This window comes from Sapajus apella, unplaced genomic scaffold (genome assembly GCF_009761245.1).
Source record: "Sapajus apella isolate SASKATOON/1434 unplaced genomic scaffold, GSC_monkey_1.0 scaffold12, whole genome shotgun sequence".
NCBI lineage: Eukaryota > Metazoa > Chordata > Mammalia > Primates > Cebidae > Sapajus > Sapajus apella.
The window spans coordinates 22,742,381-22,762,964 of NW_022436952.1; the positions used below are offsets into that span (position 1 = coordinate 22,742,381).

The 20,584-nt window shown below is 37.7% G+C and overlaps 2 protein-coding genes across 6 annotated transcripts in view; both read left to right on the plus strand.

Annotated features, from left to right (window-relative positions):
* LOC116553116 (myosin-3) overlaps window positions 1-10,524 on the plus strand; it is a 130,800-nt gene extending 120,276 nt beyond the window's left edge. The window contains exons 23-39 of the mRNA XM_032280275.1: window positions 106-282; window positions 1,082-1,227; window positions 1,308-1,398; window positions 1,493-1,882; window positions 2,242-2,368; window positions 3,953-4,071; window positions 4,219-4,415; window positions 5,118-5,301; window positions 5,583-5,748; window positions 5,842-5,966; window positions 6,469-6,777; window positions 6,865-7,068; window positions 7,398-7,523; window positions 7,614-7,784; window positions 8,043-8,147; window positions 8,267-8,362; window positions 10,263-10,524. Coding sequence (XP_032136166.1) covers window positions 106-282; window positions 1,082-1,227; window positions 1,308-1,398; window positions 1,493-1,882; window positions 2,242-2,368; window positions 3,953-4,071; window positions 4,219-4,415; window positions 5,118-5,301; window positions 5,583-5,748; window positions 5,842-5,966; window positions 6,469-6,777; window positions 6,865-7,068; window positions 7,398-7,523; window positions 7,614-7,784; window positions 8,043-8,147; window positions 8,267-8,362; window positions 10,263-10,415 — 2,886 coding nt within the window. The 3' untranslated portion in view covers window positions 10,416-10,524. The remainder of the gene's footprint in view (window positions 1-105; window positions 283-1,081; window positions 1,228-1,307; window positions 1,399-1,492; window positions 1,883-2,241; window positions 2,369-3,952; window positions 4,072-4,218; window positions 4,416-5,117; window positions 5,302-5,582; window positions 5,749-5,841; window positions 5,967-6,468; window positions 6,778-6,864; window positions 7,069-7,397; window positions 7,524-7,613; window positions 7,785-8,042; window positions 8,148-8,266; window positions 8,363-10,262) is intronic.
* LOC116553115 (myosin-4) overlaps window positions 1-20,584 on the plus strand; it is a 73,353-nt gene that overhangs the window by 15,629 nt on the left and 37,140 nt on the right. The gene's annotated exons all lie outside the window — the stretch shown is intronic.

A 20,584-nucleotide genomic window follows, 5' to 3' on the forward strand; every position in this document is an offset into this window, starting at 1 on the left:
CCACAGAGAACAAGGTATCAATCACATTCTATAATCCTATATTGAGGCTCTACCACCCAGCTAAGCTGCTTTATAGCAACTAAGCTGCTTTCTTCACCTTTATAGGTGAAAAACCTCACAGAAGAGATGGCAGGTCTGGATGAAACCATCGCTAAGCTGACCAAGGAGAAGAAGGCTCTCCAGGAGGCTCACCAGCAGACCTTGGATGACCTGCAGGCAGAGGAGGACAAAGTCAACACCCTGACCAAAGCTAAAATCAAGCTGGAACAGCAAGTGGATGATGTAAGCCTAACACTGTATAAAAACAATTTATTTTGTAACAAATTAAGTAAGCATGAGTTTGTGTTGTTATGACATAATCAGTACTTATCAAGTGCCTCCTATGAGTAAGGAATATGAAACATCATCCTTGTTACAAGGACTGGGATGTACACACAAGAAATTTTTTAAAATCAATAAAGTTAACTGTGAATAACAGGTATGGGTAAAAAGAATTGAGAAAAAGGAAAGTTACTGTGTTCACAAAGAAAAGCTATACAAGAAACACCGGTCTTCAGCTGGGCTTGAGAGGCAAGTGGCCATGTGCAGTTACAGAAGAGGGAGAGAGTTCTAAGCAGACAGCATAGCAACAGCAGAGAAGTCATAATGATCGATCAGGTTTCTCTCACAGAAAAAAAGGACACTCAGAATTAGAAATGTGAAAGATAAATTTGGCTTTAAACATGATCTGATATCTAATAGGAAATTCACTGAAAATGTCTGAGTGAGGGAGGCATTAACAAAGGTGATGGTTTGGAAGTATTAGCCTGGTGTCCATCCCAGCTGGAAAAGTATTGGATTCCAGTGGGGCACTGCAGAAGGCGTGATGTCCCACTAGTAAATTACTGCAACAATGTGACAAAGAGGCACATTTTACCTTTTAAAGGATGACATTTCCACTAGGTAAGTACCGAAAAGAATAGAATCAATGAGATAAATCTGCCTAATTCATAGAAAAATAGTTTGCTGATTAGATATAATGTTTAAAAACAATCTGGTGGTCCCATTCTAAGAACTATATTCATGGATTATTAACTTTCAGCTTGAAGGATCTTTGGAACAAGAAAAGAAAATCCGAATGGATCTTGAAAGAGCAAAGAGAAAACTAGAGGGAGACCTAAAATTGGCTCAAGAATCCACAATGGATATAGAAAATGACAAACAACAACTGGATGAAAAGCTTAAAAAGTAAGCAGTTTTAGGGCAACAATTTTCTGGGAAAATTACTCTTAATATTTCTGTGACTGACATAAAGTGCTTTCTAATAGAAAAGAGTTTGAAATGAGCAGTCTGCAAAGCAAGATTGAAGATGAACAGGCACTTGGTATGCAGCTGCAAAAGAAAATCAAGGAGTTACAAGTACGTTAAATGATTTTCACCAGTCTAATTCAATATCAAAAAGTTACTGACACCAAGAAGTTGAGTTTGTATTAACATTTTTCACCATTTCCAGGCCCGTATCGAGGAGCTGGAGGAGGAAATCGAGGCAGAGCGGGCCTCCCGGGCCAAAGCAGAGAAGCAGCGCTCTGACCTCTCTCGGGAGCTGGAGGAGATCAGCGAGAGGCTGGAAGAAGCCGGTGGGGCCACTTCAGCCCAGATTGAGATGAACAAGAAGCGGGAGGCTGAGTTCCAGAAAATGCGCAGGGACCTGGAGGAGGCCACCCTACAGCATGAAGCCACAGCAGCCACGCTGAGGAAGAAGCACGCAGATAGTGTGGCCGAGCTTGGGGAGCAGATTGACAACCTGCAGCGGGTAAAGCAGAAGCTGGAGAAGGAGAAGAGTGAGCTGAAGATGGAGATCGATGACCTTGCTAGCAACATGGAGACTGTCTCCAAATCCAAGGTACAATCAACACTTCATATTGATTATTTGGCTTTTTGTTTTTCCCTTAAGCACAAATATGATTTGTATCTCAAAAATATCTCATGAACTAAATCAGGTACCCTTTTTCTCATATCATGGACAGTACAATTTAGTCAAGTGGTTAGATTAACAAGCAATTCAATGGCAGTATGTTTAGACTATGTATCTTACTAGTATTTCCATCATAATCTAAGACCTTTGCTGGTTTTGTTTGTAAAGATAGTTTTCTCAAAATAAATGAGTACAGCAGTACTCCTATTGTGGAATGTTTAGATTACGGAAACTTTCGTTGGTCCAACTTCTTACTAGAGATGCCTTCTACCACTTTTTGAATACAGGGAAACCTTGAAAAGATGTGCCGCACCCTAGAAGATCAACTGAGTGAACTTAAGAGCAAGGAAGAAGAGCAGCAGCGGCTGATCAATGACCTCACAGCGCAGAGAGCGCGCCTGCAGACAGAATCAGGTGGGCCATTTACCAGTACTGACCTTGAATGACGAATTCACCCTGCATGGGCAATCTGATGAAAAATTCTGCATTTAGTTACTTGAGGTCATATACTACCTCCCTGGTAGATCCCCACTAATATGAACACATAATTGACCACTGGCGTGAAACTGCTTTCTTTCATATACATAGAGAGAAAGACAGAGAAATAGAATCAGGCCTTTTTATTTTTGAACACTTTAAGGAAGATTTGGCTTTAATCAAAAAGTTATCAAAAACAAAGTGTATCCTCACAGTATCTCTTTTCACTTTTCAAAACACTTTCCCAAGCTATGTGTTACTTTATTTTCCTCATTAGTCTGTGAAATACTATCCCCATTTTAAAGACAGCGGATTATGGTAGTGATGAAGTGACTTGTCCAAGAATGTTTACTCCAGTCTTTTTCCTGAAGTCTTGCCAATTACTGGTAACTAACACAGATAAGTAGGGAAATATTCAAGACCACAATCCAGCTGAGAAGGATTCAAGTAAGATTCATAGATTTTTCATTAGAGAAACTGGAAAGAAAGTCTCTGCATTTACTCCCCCTCCTACTGACTTGTCCAACTTTCTAGCAAAGTTCTATCTCCCCAAGTAGAGGTAACAAGATGGAAATTGTTTTATGAATAATTTAAACTATTAAAGTAATAAGCAGGTTAAAGTGGTGGAAAATCACTCTATGTTTTTGGTATTAAAATACTGTTTTCTCTATAACAAAGTTGAAAATAAGTTTTTCATTATTGTTACAAAGGTAGTCAGTACACTTCATGAAAAAGAAAAATTATATTCTCAAGGAGTCAAAATGTTCCCTGTAGTTTCTCTTCTTCAGTACATGTTTATTCCTCCTAACTCAGTGGTATAAAAAAAATATAATTCTTATTAAATGCCAAACAGATAAAGTTCAAGATAACTAGTTTTAAAATGGTGTGGAAAAGTTTTCCTACCTTGCCAACATAATGTAGTGTATTTTCTGCATTATGATGCTTAAAAAATTGAAGACGTGTAAATGCCATTTAGTTTGGAAAGTAATTACTTATCCAGAAACCAATTCATTCTGGGGATGGAAGGCTACTTAATCATTTCTTAATATAAAAATCCTTCCAGAATTTCTTTTGAGTATCACTTCAACTTACAGAAGAAACTGCCCAAAGTCTCTTATTTTCCACAGGATAAATCCTTTGTTTCAACCAACTTTCAAAGGAAGGTAAACTAGACAACACTACAGCCTTACATAAAATAAAAAGTAGTGGAATATTTTGTTGGTTTGATTTACATTTTTTTCACGTTTCTTCATCAATTTTGACTGTGATAAAATAATCTTAAATATCTCTTGAAATCTTTTGTGTTGTTCACAAGCATGCAATCTGCCTCAAATTTCTCCATGCTTCTAATTTTTACATGGATTTGCTTATCAGGGTTAAAGTGGATGTTGCTGGTTTGTTGTCACCCATGCCGTCCATCAAGGAGAGCTCCGCTTCAGCTCCCTTTCTCTGCTCAAGTTTTTATTTTAGAGTTTAATTTCCAAAATAAGGTTGAGTTTTCTGGACCTTGGTCTTTCACAGGTGAATATTCACGGCAGCTAGATGAAAAGGATTCATTAGTTTCACAGCTCTCAAGGGGCAAACAAGCTTTCACGCAACAGATAGAGGAACTGAAAAGGCAACTTGAAGAGGAGATAAAGGTAAACCCCATTTGTTGTTGTCTTCTTGTTATTATTGTTCTTGTGGTTATTTGCTTTTTGCTTAATTTACAGACTTTCTTCTGGTGACCTGTAGGAAAACATCACTCTACATATATAAAATTAAGTCCCCAATCTCTATGTTCTCAGGCCAAGAGTGCCCTGGCACATGCCCTGCAGTCCTCCCGCCACGACTGTGACCTGCTGCGGGAACAGTATGAGGAGGAACAGGAAGCCAAGGCTGAGCTGCAGAGAGCAATGTCCAAGGCCAACAGTGAGGTTGCCCAGTGGAGGACCAAATACGAGACGGACGCCATCCAGCGCACAGAGGAGCTGGAGGAGGCCAAGTATGTTCCAGACTTAGTGAAAACGGAACTATAAGGGCAAACAGGTTCCTTGCTACCAAAACACATGAAAAACCAGGGAAAAAACATTCTTGGACCATATACAGCCATATTGTTGGAATTAATGTTTTGGTAAATGCCTTAGAAGAGATTCTGAGAGGAGTTCTCGATGCAAAATTTATATTGATGTGGGAAAGCTTCTTTATGATTAATGGATTAATTAAAAGCTAGCATACATAAGGGATACAATTAGACAGACAAAATCAAGTATATTTCATTTGAATTCAATTTCTCCAACATTTGAGCCCTTAATATATTTGACAGCCTACAAGAATACAAAGATTAGTGCAGCACAGACTCTCCTTCTGGGGATTAAAATTATGTGGAGATACAGACATGAAAAATAGTAATTCAATGTAGATATTAATATTCTATAGAAGAGGAATAAACCAGATAACTGGAAGGGTAAAATGTTAATTTATGCTTGTCATGGATGGCCTTAAAGCCAGACTATGAAGTATGGCAATAACAAACTTGTTTTCAGAATTTTGGTGGTAGGATAATGGGAATGAGTTAATATAGAACTGGACCTACAAAACAAGCTTGAGATGCAAAAACTATGGAATCCACTCTCTTGTACGCACTTTGAAACACCCAATTCAGCTGACAGCCATTCACTTTTATTGTCCATATCTCACTTTTCAGGAAGAAGCTGGCTCAGCGTCTGCAGGATGCTGAGGAACATGTAGAAGCTGTGAATGCCAAATGTGCTTCCCTTGAGAAGACGAAGCAGAGGCTCCAGAATGAAGTTGAGGACCTTATGATTGATGTTGAGAGGACAAACGCTGCCTGTGCTGCCCTGGACAAGAAGCAAAGGAACTTTGATAAGGTATTCTCTCCAGTTTTTGCTCTAGTTTTCAACATGGAATTAACAATAGCCTGCTACCCCTAGTGTGCCCGATTCAAACCATCTGAGGGCTGCTCTCAATAGTTCTTGACCCATCAGCGGCTGTCTGTGGAGAGAGGAAGTGCTCCTGTGGTTTCTATTCTTCTCATTCGTCATTTTTTTTCAATCCCAGAACACCTCAACTCTGAGAGTTGCCAGAAAAGATGGTTTTAATCTCATCAAACTTTCTCCACTAAATTTCTTGTCCATCCCTTGACCTTCAGATCCTGGCAGAATGGAAACAGAAGTATGAAGAAACTCATGCTGAACTTGAAGCTTCTCAAAAGGAGTCCCGCTCCCTCAGCACAGAACTATTCAAGATTAAGAATGCTTATGAGGAATCCTTAGACCAACTTGAAACCTTGAAGCGGGAAAATAAGAATCTGCAACGTGAGTACATTTTACCTTTTCTTTAACATTAAAAGATTTGAAAGAATCTTTCCTCTCTATGAACAAATTTCCGTATTTTTTGTTCACCACCAGAGGAGATTTCTGACCTCACTGAACAGATTGCAGAAGGAGGAAAGCGTATCCATGAACTGGAAAAAATAAAGAAGCAAGTTGAGCAAGAAAAGTCTGAAATTCAGGCTGCTTTAGAGGAGGCAGAGGTAAACATTTTATTGCATACTCTAAAATAATTACAAGAGGAATTAGGCCATATTAAATGCAAAAAATGGTGAATCAAGAGAAATGAAAAATAATTTTTACTCCATGTACTAAGGATGAACATGAAGAACTGACCATGAACCATATGTCAGGAACTGTGCTAGACACTGAAAACACAAAGATGAATAAGTTCAAGGTCCTGCTTTCAAGGGCATGATCTACCTAGGGAGACAGAAGCATACAAAACCCACAATAATATTCAATAATTTGTAGAAATTTCTGTACCAACAAAATGAAAATGTATGATGGCAGCACAAAAGTAGACACTGTGTGCTACAGAATAGTAAAAAATGCAAAGGCATGAAAATGACACTCTTGCTTAAATCTTAGTACTGTTTAGAAATCTATTTATAAATAAGGTTTCATGAAGGATAAATAATTCTTATCCCTAGAGTACTACACACTTCCATTACCCTGCTAATGTCACCTCTTGCTGTCCTTAAGGCATCTCTTGAACATGAAGAGGGAAAGATCCTGCGCATCCAGCTTGAGTTGAACCAAGTCAAGTCTGAGGTCGATAGGAAAATTGCTGAAAAAGATGAGGAAATTGACCAGCTGAAGAGAAACCACATTAGAGTCGTGGAGTCTATGCAGAGCACACTGGATGCTGAGATCAGGAGCAGGAATGATGCCATCAGGCTCAAGAAGAAGATGGAGGGAGACCTCAATGAAATGGAAATCCAGCTTAACCATGCCAACCGCATGGCTGCCGAGGCCCTGAGGAACTACAGGAACACCCAAGGCATCCTCAAGGTAAATGGGTCCAAGAGATGGTCCCAGGACAATCGGGGTGCCTGGGACCCTGAGAACATGGTGTCTCAATGACGGTTTGTTCCACAGGATACCCAGATCCACCTGGATGATGCTCTCCGGGGCCAAGAGGACTTGAAGGAGCAGCTGGCCATGGTGGAGCGCAGAGCCAACCTGCTGCAGGCTGAGATTGAGGAGCTGCGGGCCACTCTGGAACAGACAGAGAGGAGCAGGAAAATCGCAGAACAGGAGCTCCTGGATGCCAGTGAGCGTGTTCAGCTCCTCCACACCCAGGTACATGTAATAATAGAATAGTAAAAAAATGCAACTGCATGAAAATGACATTCTTGCTGAAATCTTGGTACCATTAAGAAATCTATTTATATGATTTCATGAAGGGTAAAGTTTAAAATGTTTTATTTTTTGATTATCTATATTTTTGTTATCTGGACTATAACATTCAGAGTTAATTGTCTTTTAAACATATGTCAACTCAGCTAATATGTGAAACAGAGGAATATTAATGAATTTATTTAATCAATTAGTTTATGGGTTCTTTAGAACATCAGGCTTCCTAATTTTTCTCTCATGTGCCTAATATTTAATTTTCACATTTTAAACAGAATACCAGTCTGATCAACACCAAGAAGAAGCTGGAGACAGACATTTCCCAAATCCAGGGAGAGATGGAGGACATTATCCAGGAAGCCCGCAATGCAGAAGAGAAGGCCAAGAAGGCCATCACTGATGTGAGTGAAGGGCAACACAGTGATGGTCAAACTTGAATCTTAATGTATTGTCTTAGCTGTCTTAAACCATTTTGTTTTCCTGCTAATTAGGCTGCCATGATGGCTGAAGAGCTAAAGAAAGAACAGGACACCAGCGCCCACCTGGAGCGGATGAAGAAGAACCTGGAACAGACAGTGAAGGACCTGCAGCACCGTCTCGATGAGGCTGAGCAGCTGGCCCTGAAGGGCGGGAAGAAGCAGATCCAGAAACTGGAGGCCAGGGTGGGTCTCCTAATCAGCCTGTATTCCTATCTCATTCCAATCCAACACATGATTCTGAACACCTAGCACTGCTAGATGATATGGGGGCATACTGAAATGAGGGAGAGCTATGCCCTCATGCCCAAAAGCTCATAATAAGGAAAACTGGACTAGGGCATTTAAAACTACATATAAAGCAGACTAAAAGAAGTATGTGGGTCATGTGAAGAAGTAGAAATTCATCAAGTGAATGTCCTTAAAATGTCCATCTCCTTATAGGTTCGTGAACTTGAAGGTGAAGTTGAAAATGAACAGAAGCGCAATGTTGAAGCTGTCAAGGGTCTACGCAAACATGAGAGAAGAGTGAAGGAACTCACTTACCAAGTAAGGAAAATGGCCTGTCTAAGTTTTCATTTTAGTCTACATGGGATTAAAAGCCATATGTATAACAAAATGTGGTATTTGTACTTTCAAGAAACTCACTCTTGAAAATATTATTGCAGACCGAGGAAGACCGCAAGAATATTCTCAGGCTCCAGGACCTGGTGGACAAACTGCAAGCTAAGGTGAAAGCCTACAAGAGACAAGCTGAGGAAGCGGTGAGTTCACAACCCCTTGGGGTGACTTTTCTCAGACCAGGCCAGTTTAATTAAAGTGACAAAAGAAAAGATGAGTAAAATAAGGAAGGATCAAAGGAAAATAAATGACTACATGGAGATCTGAGACTGAGGTAAAACCAACTGCCTGACAAGCCAGTGGAAGATGTTCTAGAGATGGGGAAGAGCAAATGCAAAGCTTTTGAGTGGAAAAGAGTCTGGTTCAAGAAGCAGACAAATAAGGAGGAAAGCAGCACAGCTGGGGCTGGAGAGCCAGGCAGGAGGCAGCTTGCAGGGTCTTCCAGGCCATGGTAAGAACTCCGGATTTTATTCTCAGTTCAATAAGGTACTGGGAAGCTAAGAAGGGTTTTAATGTGGGTCAGTCATTACCTATATATAATATATATATATATATATATATATATATATTTTTTTTTTTTTTCCTTCAATCCTACAACAAAAACCTGATCTATGTTTTTTAAAAAGAGTATTCTGGCTACTATGCAAAGAATGGGTTATTGGGAAACACAAGTGGGTGTACAGAGACATGTTAGGAAGCTTTTCAGATTGGTTCTGTGGCTTGGATAAGAGCAGTAGTGGAGCAGAGAGAAAGAAGTGAAGAGATTCAGGACGTATTTTGGAGGTAGAAACTCAAAGACTGCTAATAGGTTGCACTTGGGAGATGAAAGAAAGGCCATTAAGAGTAATTTATCAAGTTTATGGTTTGAGTAATCAGGTGGATGATGTAACACTGAAGTGGGGAAGAACAGATTTGCAGGGCAAGAAAGGAATAGGAATTCTGTTTTAGATACATAATACCATATATACACAAGTGAACATGTCAAGTAAATAGTTAAATATAAGATTCTGAAACTCAGAAGTTCTCAGTTACATTCAAATCAGTAGATTTTTAACACCCTACCTTATGTGATTTCTCTATTCCATGATGCATCTGCAATAATAATCAAATAGTATCAATTTCCTACATATAAACATGCATAGTTACATGTCACTAATGAGTTCCTCTGTTCATTGACAGTTTTTATTTTGCCCCTGACATCAAAGTTGAGAGGGAGAGAAAGATGGGGATGGAGAGAAAGGAGGAAGGGAGAGAAAACACATACTACCTGTGTGCATGCACACATGCATGCACACACACACACACACACACACGCACACACACACACATACACAAACTACTGTCCATACCTTGGACAAATTGCTTACTCTTTTTCCAGTTCCTACTTTTCTCATCTGTAAGAGAAAACGCTGAGGTTTTTTTTTTTTTTTTTTCAAGCTATACTATTTAGTAATTCTAAGCTTTATGTCTGTTCTAAATTTGAATGCCACATTTTGGAGGTTCTTACTGCGACTCTTAAATAAGAATGATTACCAGAGACTAAACTAGAACTGACCTGCTCAAATTCTCTGCTGTATATTTAAATATAATCAGAGACAGCTCAGACTTTTTTAGGAAACAAATTTCTTGCTTAATTTCTAAGCTTAAGTGGCAATAATTTATACTCACATGGCAATAACTTATATTCAAGCTTAATAGTTTGCTTTAGTATAAATTGCATACTTGCATTCTTAAAAGGTTTGGTTCCATTCTCAGGATTTTGAAAAAATATAAAAATCTGGACACCTGGCATATTTAGTAGTAGCTCTAGGATGTTCCACCATTCTAAATGTTCAGATACAAATGTCACTTGTCCCTCCTTGTTATCTATGAGTTTAAGAAGCTAATGCAAAAAAAAAAAAAATTCAAGAGCATTTCTCTAGGTTTCTTAAAAGATCTGCCAGAATGAACCATTTTTAAGTAACAAGGAAATTCAGGATCCATTGACCTAAGAATCGAAAAATTCTGAACTTTTTTTCCTCATAAATGCATTTCCATTCACAGGAGGAACAATCCAACGTCAACCTCTCCAAATTCCGCAAGATCCAGCACGAGCTGGAGGAGGCCGAGGAACGGGCTGACATTGCTGAGTCCCAGGTCAACAAGTTGCGGGTGAAGAGCCGGGAGGTTCACACAAAAATCATAAGCGAAGAGTAATTTATCCAACTGCTGAAAAGTGACCAAAGACATACACAAAATGTGAACATCTTTGTCACTCCATTTTGTACTTATGACTTTTGGAGATAAAAAATTTATCTGCCAAGAACTCGTGAGTCTCTTTTTTCCTTCTATGTCAATTTATCTTTAGAAGCACTGAGAAAAGAAAAAAATCTCAACATTTTGCTTACATTTTATAGAAAAGTGCTTGATCACCAATATTAAGACATGACAGAGAGCAGTTGGGCCAACCCTGATAAGTGCCATTATATGTGTCCCTATGGGAAGTAGACGAACCTAGAAGTATACCACAGGCACACAGAACATAAAATATTTGGTAAACCTCACTTGACAAAACATCAGCTAGTTTCTGTCAATGAAATTACTGATTTTATTCATAAAATGATAGGAAATCCTTCATCCTAAGGCTGAGTAAAATCTCTTTGGAAACTTCTATATTTACAAGGATTTCTTCTAGTATATTGATAGCAATAGGTCAGTTCATATTTTTTAAAGTCAGTCCCTTATTCTCATTACTTTATATTTAGGTTTCTGTATTGTGCCTTTCTATAGTGTTTTGGCAATTATTATCATCATTGTTTTAACTGGTATTACTACCACAGGTTTATCTGAACTGAGGGTAGCATGGGCCTTCCACCTATGTCAATTTTTCATACAATGTGAACAAGTAAAATAGCAAGTGTCTTGTCTATTAAAGACATAACAAAGGTCTTGTGAGAATAGTACACAGTGTACTTAAAAAAATGATATACAATTAAATGTTTCTCTAATCTTATCATCCAATAAGTTAAAATATCCAGTCATTCATCTCTGGACCTCAGTTCCTGGGGAATATTCTCTCTGGGTTTTTATGCACCTCCACTTATTTTCCATTGGTTTTTGGAAACAATTCATTATTGTCATGCTGTGTCTTGGGATGGACTTTAAAATAATTTTAATAGAATTTAATATCCAGTTTTCTGCCAAAGTTTATATCCTAATATTCCAATTACACATTGTCATTTTCCTTGGTTATTGACAATGAGAAAAATTGATAAATGGGCATATGTTAAGCAAGGAGGCAGGAAAGAACGGAAGGTCCTGATGTAGTAAATCTTAGCTGTACCCTCACTTCATATTGACTTTCCTGGAAAACATGAGATCTCTTAGTCTCTTTGGAATATTCCCCTCCCCACCGCCACTACTTCTTGGTTTAAATTGAAATCTGTCTCCCCCTGATAAAAATCCTTCCCTATAGGTCTTCTTAAGAGGTGACCATTATTCTCTCATACTTCAAGAATTCCTTAGTCCTAAGCTAGAAATAATACCCCTCTCAATTCCCCTTGTTGCTTGTCCTGCTTAAAAGAAAAAAAAATAGGTCCACAAGTTGGCGGAACAGAAAGTCCCCCATTCTTATCTTTCCACAGCAACAATAATTTTGCAGCTATCTGTTCACGTACAAAAGTGCCTTTGTGGGAGGTTTAGGATTCAGACAGGAGGCTATGAAACCCCAGGGAAGCCCAAGACCTAGAAGGGTCATTTTTGAGAGGGCATATCAGTGGCTAGGTGGCAGGCATGAGGCCATGGTCACAGATTCAGAGCCAGAAATATTTCTGTCTTCCAGTGGACTAGGCTACAGTCCTGTTTATCCTTGGTCCTTTTACTAGAATCATCTAGGACGCAGAAAAATCATATCCATTCATGCCTTGAGGAACAGGCCTGCTGACCTCAGTCCTGGCTATGGTCAGCCCTCTAACTTAGCTCTAGCCCCTCTCAGCTGTGGTCTAAGAGCCGTCTTGCCCATCCAGGTACCCAGAGGGAAACATGCCCATCTGTGCCTCTGGAGGCAGGCCTTCAGACCTTGGTATCCACTGTGAATCTATGATTCAGTTCTGGCCCCTCTCAGTCACTATCCAGAGCCAGTTCTTCCTGCCCAGGGACCCACCCTGTGACCCAGCAGAAGCCCTATACAGACCCAGAGGAAGCCATACCTGTGTGTTTATCTGGTAACAGGCCCACCACCTATAGACCCTGAAGCAGACTCTCATCCCAGCACCAGCCCTACTGACCAAGGATCCCAGAATCAATCTAGTCTATCCAAGGACCAGAAAGGATCCATTCCTGCTTAAGCTCCTAGTAATAGGTCTACTAACCATAGAGCCCATGCAGACCCAGCAGAATCCATGTGACCCAGCTCCAATTCCACTCAACTGCAAACCAAGATGCATTCCCATAAGTCCAGAAACACAACAGAAGGTCTTTTATCTCCTGAAACCAGTCTGTAAAGACTAGAAGATGTGTTTTCTCCTTCAAATTCACAGACGCCTATGCAGGACTATAGAGATAACAAAGGATCATGTAAACATGACACCACCAAATGAAACTAATAAAGCTCCAATAACCAACCTCAAAGAAATGGAGATCTATAAACTTCATGAAAAAGAATTCAAAATAATCATCTTAAAGAAGTTCAATGAAAAGCAAGAAAACCAAAATAAACAACTAAACAAAATTAGGAAAATAATGCATGAACAAAGTGAAAAGTTTAACAGAGAAATAGGAACCATAATAAAGAAGAAAAAAAAAAACCCAGAAATCCTGGAGCTGTATAATACAATAAAAGAATAGAAAAAATTTAATAAACAGCTTCAACAGCAGACTCAATCATGCAAAAGAAAATTAGTGAATTCAAAGGCATGTCATCAGAAATCAGCCAATTAGAAGAGTATAAAGGGAAAAAGAGAAAAAATATAAAGGACTATGAACACCATCAAGCATACAAATATATAAATTATGAGTGTCAGAAGGAGAAGACAGAAAAAGGGACAAAAAACTTATTTAAAGAAATGCCAGCTAAAAATTCCCAAATACTGAAAAAGATATACATATCCAGATCCATGAAACTCAAAGAATCACAAGACAAATTAACTCGAAAAAAGAATATCCAAGAATATTCCAAACCACTAAAATAACCCCTATAGTTGATGCACAAAAAATAAATAGAAAAAAAAATCAACATGTACCATTAAAAGAAACCCAAAAAATCACAAAGATAGCAAGAGAGAAGAAACAAAAGGTCTACAAAACAATCAGAAAATAATTAACAATTAAATGACAACAGTAAGACACTGTAATCAAATAGTGAAAATTCAAAGATGGAAAATTTTGAAGAAGCAAGAGAAAATCAGCTCATCACATACAAGGGAACATACATAGGTTAACAATGGACTTCTCAACAGAAACCCTGAAAGTGAGAAGAGAGTTGGATGACACATTCAAAGTGCTGAAATAAAAACTAGCAAGCAAAAATATTGTACTTGGCAAAGCTAGCTTTCAGAAATGAAAAAGTAATAAAGACATTCCCAGGCAAGAGCTCAGAGAGTTCATCACTACAAGACTTGCCTAAGAAAAAATGCTAAAGGGAGTTCTTCAGATTGAAATAAAAGAATGCTAAGTAACAACATGAAAACATATGAGGCTGGGCATGGTGGTTCACGTCTGTAACTTCAGCATTTTGGGAGGCCAAGGCAGGTGGATCAATTGAGGCCAGGAGTTTCAGACAGCCTGGTCAACATGATGAAAACCCATCTCTACTAAAAATACAAAAATTAGTCAGGCATGGTGGCGGTTGCCTATATTCTCAGCTACTCAGGAGAATTGCTTGATTCTCCCTGAAGCAAAAGAATCACTTGAACCTAGGAGGCATACATTACAGTGAGCTGAGATCATGCCTCTGCTCTCCAGCCTGGGCAACAGACCAAGATTCTTTCTCAAAAAAAAAAAAAAAAAAGAAAAAAAGGAAAGAAAAGAATGAAAGAAAAACATATGGAAGTGTAAAACTCATAGGTAAAGTTAAATACACAGTCAAAATCAGAATAATATTGTAATAGTGGTGTGTATTTCACTTTTAATCCTAGTATAAAAGTTAAAATACAAAAATATTTTAAAACTATAGCTATAATAATTTAATATAAACTAATATATATACATTTACATACACAACATAAAAATATGTAAACTGTGGCATAACATATGGAGAAAAATAAAAGTGTAGAGTTTTTGTGTATGATTAAAGTTGTTATCCACTAAAAAGAGAAGATGCTATGTAAGCCCCATGTTAACCACTAAAATAACCCCTATAGTAGATGCACAAAAGATAAACAGAAAAAAAAATCAACATGTACCACTAAAAAAACCTTAAAAAAATCACAATGACAGCAAGAGATAAGAAAGAAACAAAAGATCTACAAAACAATCAGAAAATAATTAACAATTAAATGGCAATAGTAAGTCCTTATCTTTCAATAATTACTTTAAATGTAAATGGACTAAATTATTCAATAAAAAGAAACAGAGTGGCTGAATGGATTTAAAACAAAATCCAAAAATATGCCGTCTACAAGAGACTCACTTTAGTCTGAAGGACATACATAGGCTTAAAGTAAAAGTTATTCCATGCAAATGGTAGCCAAAAAATAACATGAGTGGCTATACTTATATTAATTTCAGTCAAATTCTGTCACAAGACAAATGAGGTCACTATGTAATGATAAAAGAAACCAATCCATTAAGAGGATATAACAATTGTAATTATATATGCACCCAACATTAAAGCACCTAAGTATATAAAGTAAATATTTAAAAAATTAAAGGAAGAAACAGACATCAATATGATAGAAGACTTCATTCAATATCCCACTTTTAAAAATGGATAGGCCATCCAGACAGAAAGTCAGACGGCAAACTGCAGATTTAAATGACAATATAGACCAAAGGGGTCTAACAGACATATATGGATCATTCCATCCCAAAACAGCAGAATACATATTCTTTTTAAATGTACCTGAACATTTTCCAGGACAGGTCATATATTAGGTACAAAACTAGCCTTAAAAAGTTTTAAAATATTAAGATCATTTAAAGGATTATATCTAACCACAATGGTATGAAACAAAATAAACAAACAAGAAAATTTGAAAAATTCACAAATATGTAAAAGTTAACACACTCCTGAATAACCAATGGATCAAAAAAGAAATCAAGGAGGGAAATCAAAAAGTATCTTGAGAAAAATAAAAATGAAAATACAGCATACTCAAATGTATGGGATGCAGGAAAAGCAGTTCTGAGAAGGAAGTTTATAGTAATAAATACCAACATTAAGAAAAAACTATTTCAAATAAACCACCTAACTTCATACCCCAAGAAATCAGAAAAAGAATAAACTAAGGTCAAAGTCAGAAGAAGGAAGGAGAAGGAAATAAAGATTAGAGCAGAAATAAATGAAACAGAGACTACAAAGACAGTAGAAAAGGTCAACAAAACTATGACTTTGTTTCTTGATTTTGTCAAAAGATAAAAAATAATGGCAATTATTTGGCTAAACTAACCAAGAAAAAGAAGACTCAGATACATAAAATTATAAATGAAAAAGAAACATTACAACTCATATTACAGAAATATAAAGGATCATAGGGACTACTATGAACAACTATAGCCAATAAATTGAATAACCTAGAAGAAGTAGATAAATTCCCAGAAATAAACAATCTACCAAGACTGAAACATAAATAAAACTCTGAACAAACCAATAATAAGAGAACATTTCCAATCTCAGTTGTTTGAAACCAGTGTTACTCTCATAACAAAGCCAGATAAGAACACTACAGGAAAACAGAATCACAAGTCAATATCCCTGATGAACACAGGTATAAAAATCCTCAAGCAAATACTAGCAAACTGAATTCAACAACACATTAAAAGGATCATATGCCATGATCAAATGAGATTTATTCTTATAATTCAAGGATGTTTCAATATATACATATCAATAAATGTAGCATACTACATTAACAGAATAAAGGATGGATTAAAATTATATTATCATCTCAATCACACAGAAAAAGCATTTGATGTAATTAAAATTCTTTCATAATGAAAACTCACAACAAATAACATATAGATAGAAGGAATGTTCTTCATATACGACAAGCCCATAGCTAACATCATACTCAATGGTAAAATGAAGGTTTTTGCTCTAAGATCAAGAGCAAGATAAGGTTCCCCACTCTTACTACTTCTGTTCAACATAATGCTTCAGGTCCTAGCCAGAACAATTATAAAAGTAAAAAAATAAAAAGCCATCTAAATAGAAAAGAAAAAGTGAGATTGTCTCTGTTTGCTGATGACATAATCTTATATATAAAAAACCCTAAGGATACCACCAAAAAATTGTTAAAACTAGCAAAGAAATTCTGCCAATATGCAGGATACAAATCAACATACAAAAATTAGCAGCATATACTATTGATTATGTATACAAACAACTATGTTTTAAAAATTAAAAAGTCAGCTGGGCACAGTGGCTCACACCTGTAATCCCAGCACTTTGGGAGGCCAAGGCAGGTGGATCGCCTGATGTCAGGAGTTTGAGGCCAGCCTAGGCAACATGGTAAAACCCCGTTTCAACTAAAAATACAAAAATTAGCTGGGCATGGCAGTGTGTGCCTGTAATCCCAGTTACTCGGGAGGCTGAGGCAGGAGAATCACTTGCACCTGGGAGGTGGATGTTGCAGTGAGCCAAGATTGTACTCCAGCCTACGTGACACAGTGAGACTCTGTCTCAAAAACAAAACAAAACAAAAATTAAGAAATTAATCCCATTTACAATAGCATCTAAAAATAAATATACATAGAAGTTAATATGGTTTCAATCTGTATCCCCACCCAGATCTCATGTTCAATTGTAATACCCCAGTGTTGGAGGTGGGGCCTACCAGGGGTGGGGGTGAATGGATCACAGGAGTGGATCCTTCATAAATGGTTTAGCCCTATCCCCTTGGAGTTGTGTTGTAATAGAGTTCTTACGAGATCTGATTGTTTAAAAATGTGTAGCACCTCCCTGCCCCTCTCTTCCTCCTGCTCCAGCCATGTAAGACACTCCTGCTTCCCCATCACCTTCTGCCATGATTGTAAATTTCTAGAGGCCTCCCCAGAAGAAGCCAGTATACTTCCTGTACAGCCTGTAAAACTATGAGCCAATTAAACCTCTTTTCTTTATAAATTACCCATTCTCAGGTATTTCTTTAAAGCAGTGTGAGAACAGACTGATACAGGAGTAAATTTAACCAACAAAGTGAAATATGTGTACACCAGAAACTGTAAACCACTGAAAGAAATTCAAGATGACACAAATAGATGGAAAGATATCCCATGTTCACAGATTGGAAGAATAAATTTTGTTAAAATGTCCATACTACCCAAAGTGATCTACAGATTTGATGTAATTCCTATAAAAATTCTAATGCCATTCTTTATAGAAATAGAAAAAAATGATCCTAAAAGTTGTATGAAACCACAAAATGCCCCAAATAGTCACAGTAATCTTGATCAAAATGAACAAAGTTGAAGGCATCACACTACCACATTTCAAAATACAGTACAAAGTTATATGATATGGTTTGGATTTGTGTCCCTGCCCAAATCTCATGTCAAATTGGAAGAGGTGCCTGGTGGAGGTGATTGGATCATCTGGGCAGATTTTCCTTTTGATGTTCTCATGATAGTGAATGAGTTCTCATGATATCTGATAGCTTAAAAATGTGTTGGATCATGGGTGTGGATTTCCTCTTTGCTATTCTTGTGATAACAAGTGAGTTTTCATGAGATCTGATGGTTTAAAAGTGTGTTGAACCACAGAGAAGACACTACTCCTTCACAGCCAGAAAAATGCCCACATCAGTAATGCCCAATACAAAACCTATTAGATTTATACTTCAAGATTTTTTATTTTTGTCATTCAGAGCAAAGCAGAATTCACATGCTGGTGACCCATTTCATTTCTGGTTGAACTGCTCTACGGTTGTTCTCAATTACTTATCCTGATATCTCATTCATTTGATGGAAAATTAATTGGAAATAGCTACCTGCTGACAACAACAGCAATGAATTTCTACACATAGTAATGAGGTTGTCCTGTAAGTTAGGTCAACCTAACCCCAGCTCTACAAATTAGCAAATTAGTCAATGGTTTTAGTGACTTTATCTTTTTTTTATTTAGTTAGTGGATGTATTACCTTTATTAGTAGCACACAAGGGTTTACCTTTATTCAGCTGTATTCCTTTTAGAGTACAGAGATATCCTTAACTATCAATGTTTTAATTTTAGCATTATTGTCATCAAAACTAATCCCCACAAGTCTTTTCTCTTCTCTTTAAATAAGAGTCAGTTCCCTATCTAAGTTATATTATGAAATCTGAGTGTGGACATATAATTACACATACATCAAGTATGTCACAAAGCAGAAAATGTTTAAAAAAAAAAGTGTGTTGAATCAGAGAGGTGGATTTCCCCTTTGTTGTTCTCATGATAGTAAGTTCTCATGAGATCTGATGGTTTAAAAGTGTGTGGGCTTCCTCCCACTGTCTCCCTCTCTCTCAATCTCTCTTTTCTCTTTCTCTCTCCTGCCATTGTGTGATAAAGGTCCTTGCTTCCCCTTTGCCTTCTGCCATGATTGTAAGTTTCCTGAGGCTTTCCAGCCATGCTTCCTGCTAAGCCTATGGAACTCAGTCAATTAAACCTCTTTTCTTCATAAATTGCCCAGTTTCAGGTAGTTCTTTATAGCAGTGTGAAAATGAACTAATATACTATAGTTATCAAAATAGCATGGTACTTGCATAAAAATAGACACATTGACCAATGGAATAAGAATAGGAAAGCCCAGAAATAAACTTGCACATCTACAGTCAATTGATTTTTGACAAAGATGCCAAGAATACACAATAGAGAAAAGACAGTCTCTTCAATAGTGTTAGGAAAATTGAATATCCACGTGCCTGAGAGTGGATATCCTTATCTCACCATTTATACAAGAATTAACTCAAAATGGAAGAAAGACTTAAACATAATACCTGAAACTGTAAAACTACCAGAAGAAAACATGCAGGAAAAATCTCTATGACAATGGTGTGGCAGCGACTTCTTTGGTTATGACCCCAAGAGCACAAAAAACAAAAGCAAAAATAAATGAGATTGCATCAAGTTAAAAGGCTTCTGTACAGCAAAGCAAAGTTAATGGTATGAAAAGTCAACCCACAAATTGAGAGTGATATGGTCTGACTGTGTCCCCACTCAAATTTCATCTTGAATTAGAGTTCTCATAATCCCCACATGTCATGAGAGGGACCCAGTGGGAGGTGACTGAATCATGAGGGCAGTTACCCTAATGCTGTTCTCATGATAGTGAGTTCTCTTGAGATCTGATGGCTCTGTAAGGGAATTTTCCACCTTTTGCTTAGCACTTCTTGCTCTAGTATGTGATGAACTATGTGTTTGCTTCCCATTCTGCCATAATTGTAAGTTTCCCATGGTCTCACCAGCCATACTGAATTGTGAGTCAATTAAACCTCTTTCCTTTATAAATTACTCAGTCTCAGGTATGCCTTTATTAGCAGTGTGAGAACATACTAATATAGCAAACTGGTACCGCAGAGAGTGGGGTGCTGCTGTAAAGATATCTGAAAATGTGGAAGTGACTTTGGAATTGGGTAACAGGTAGAGGTTTGAACAGTTTAGAGGGCTCAGAAAAAGACAGGAAAATGTGGGAAAGTCTGGAACTTCCTAGAGACTTGGAGGGCTCAGAAGACAGGAAGATGTGAGAAAGTTTGGAACTTCCTAGAGACTTGTTGAATGGCTTTGACTAAAATGGCAACAATGATAGAGACAATGAAGTCCAGGCTGAAGTGGTCTCAGATGCAGATGAGGAACTTGTTGGGAACTGGAATAAAGGTGACTTGCTACACAAAGAGACTGGTGGCATTTTTCTCCTGCCCTAAGATCTGGGAACTTTGAACTTGAGAGAGATGACTTAGGGTATCTGGTGGAAGCAATTCTAGGCAGCAAAGCATTCAAGAGGAAGCAGAGCATAAGAGTTTGGAAAACTTGCAGCCTGATGATGCAATAGTAAAAAAACCTCAATTTTCTGGGGAGAAATTCAAGCTGGCTGTGGAAATTTGCATAATTAATGAGGAGCCAAATGTTAATCACCAAGACAATGGGAAGAATGTCTCCATGGAATGTCAGAGACCTGCACAGCAGCCCCTCCCATTACAGGCCTGGAGGCCTAGGAGAGAAAAAATGGTTTGTGGGCTGGGCCTAGGCCCCTCCTGCT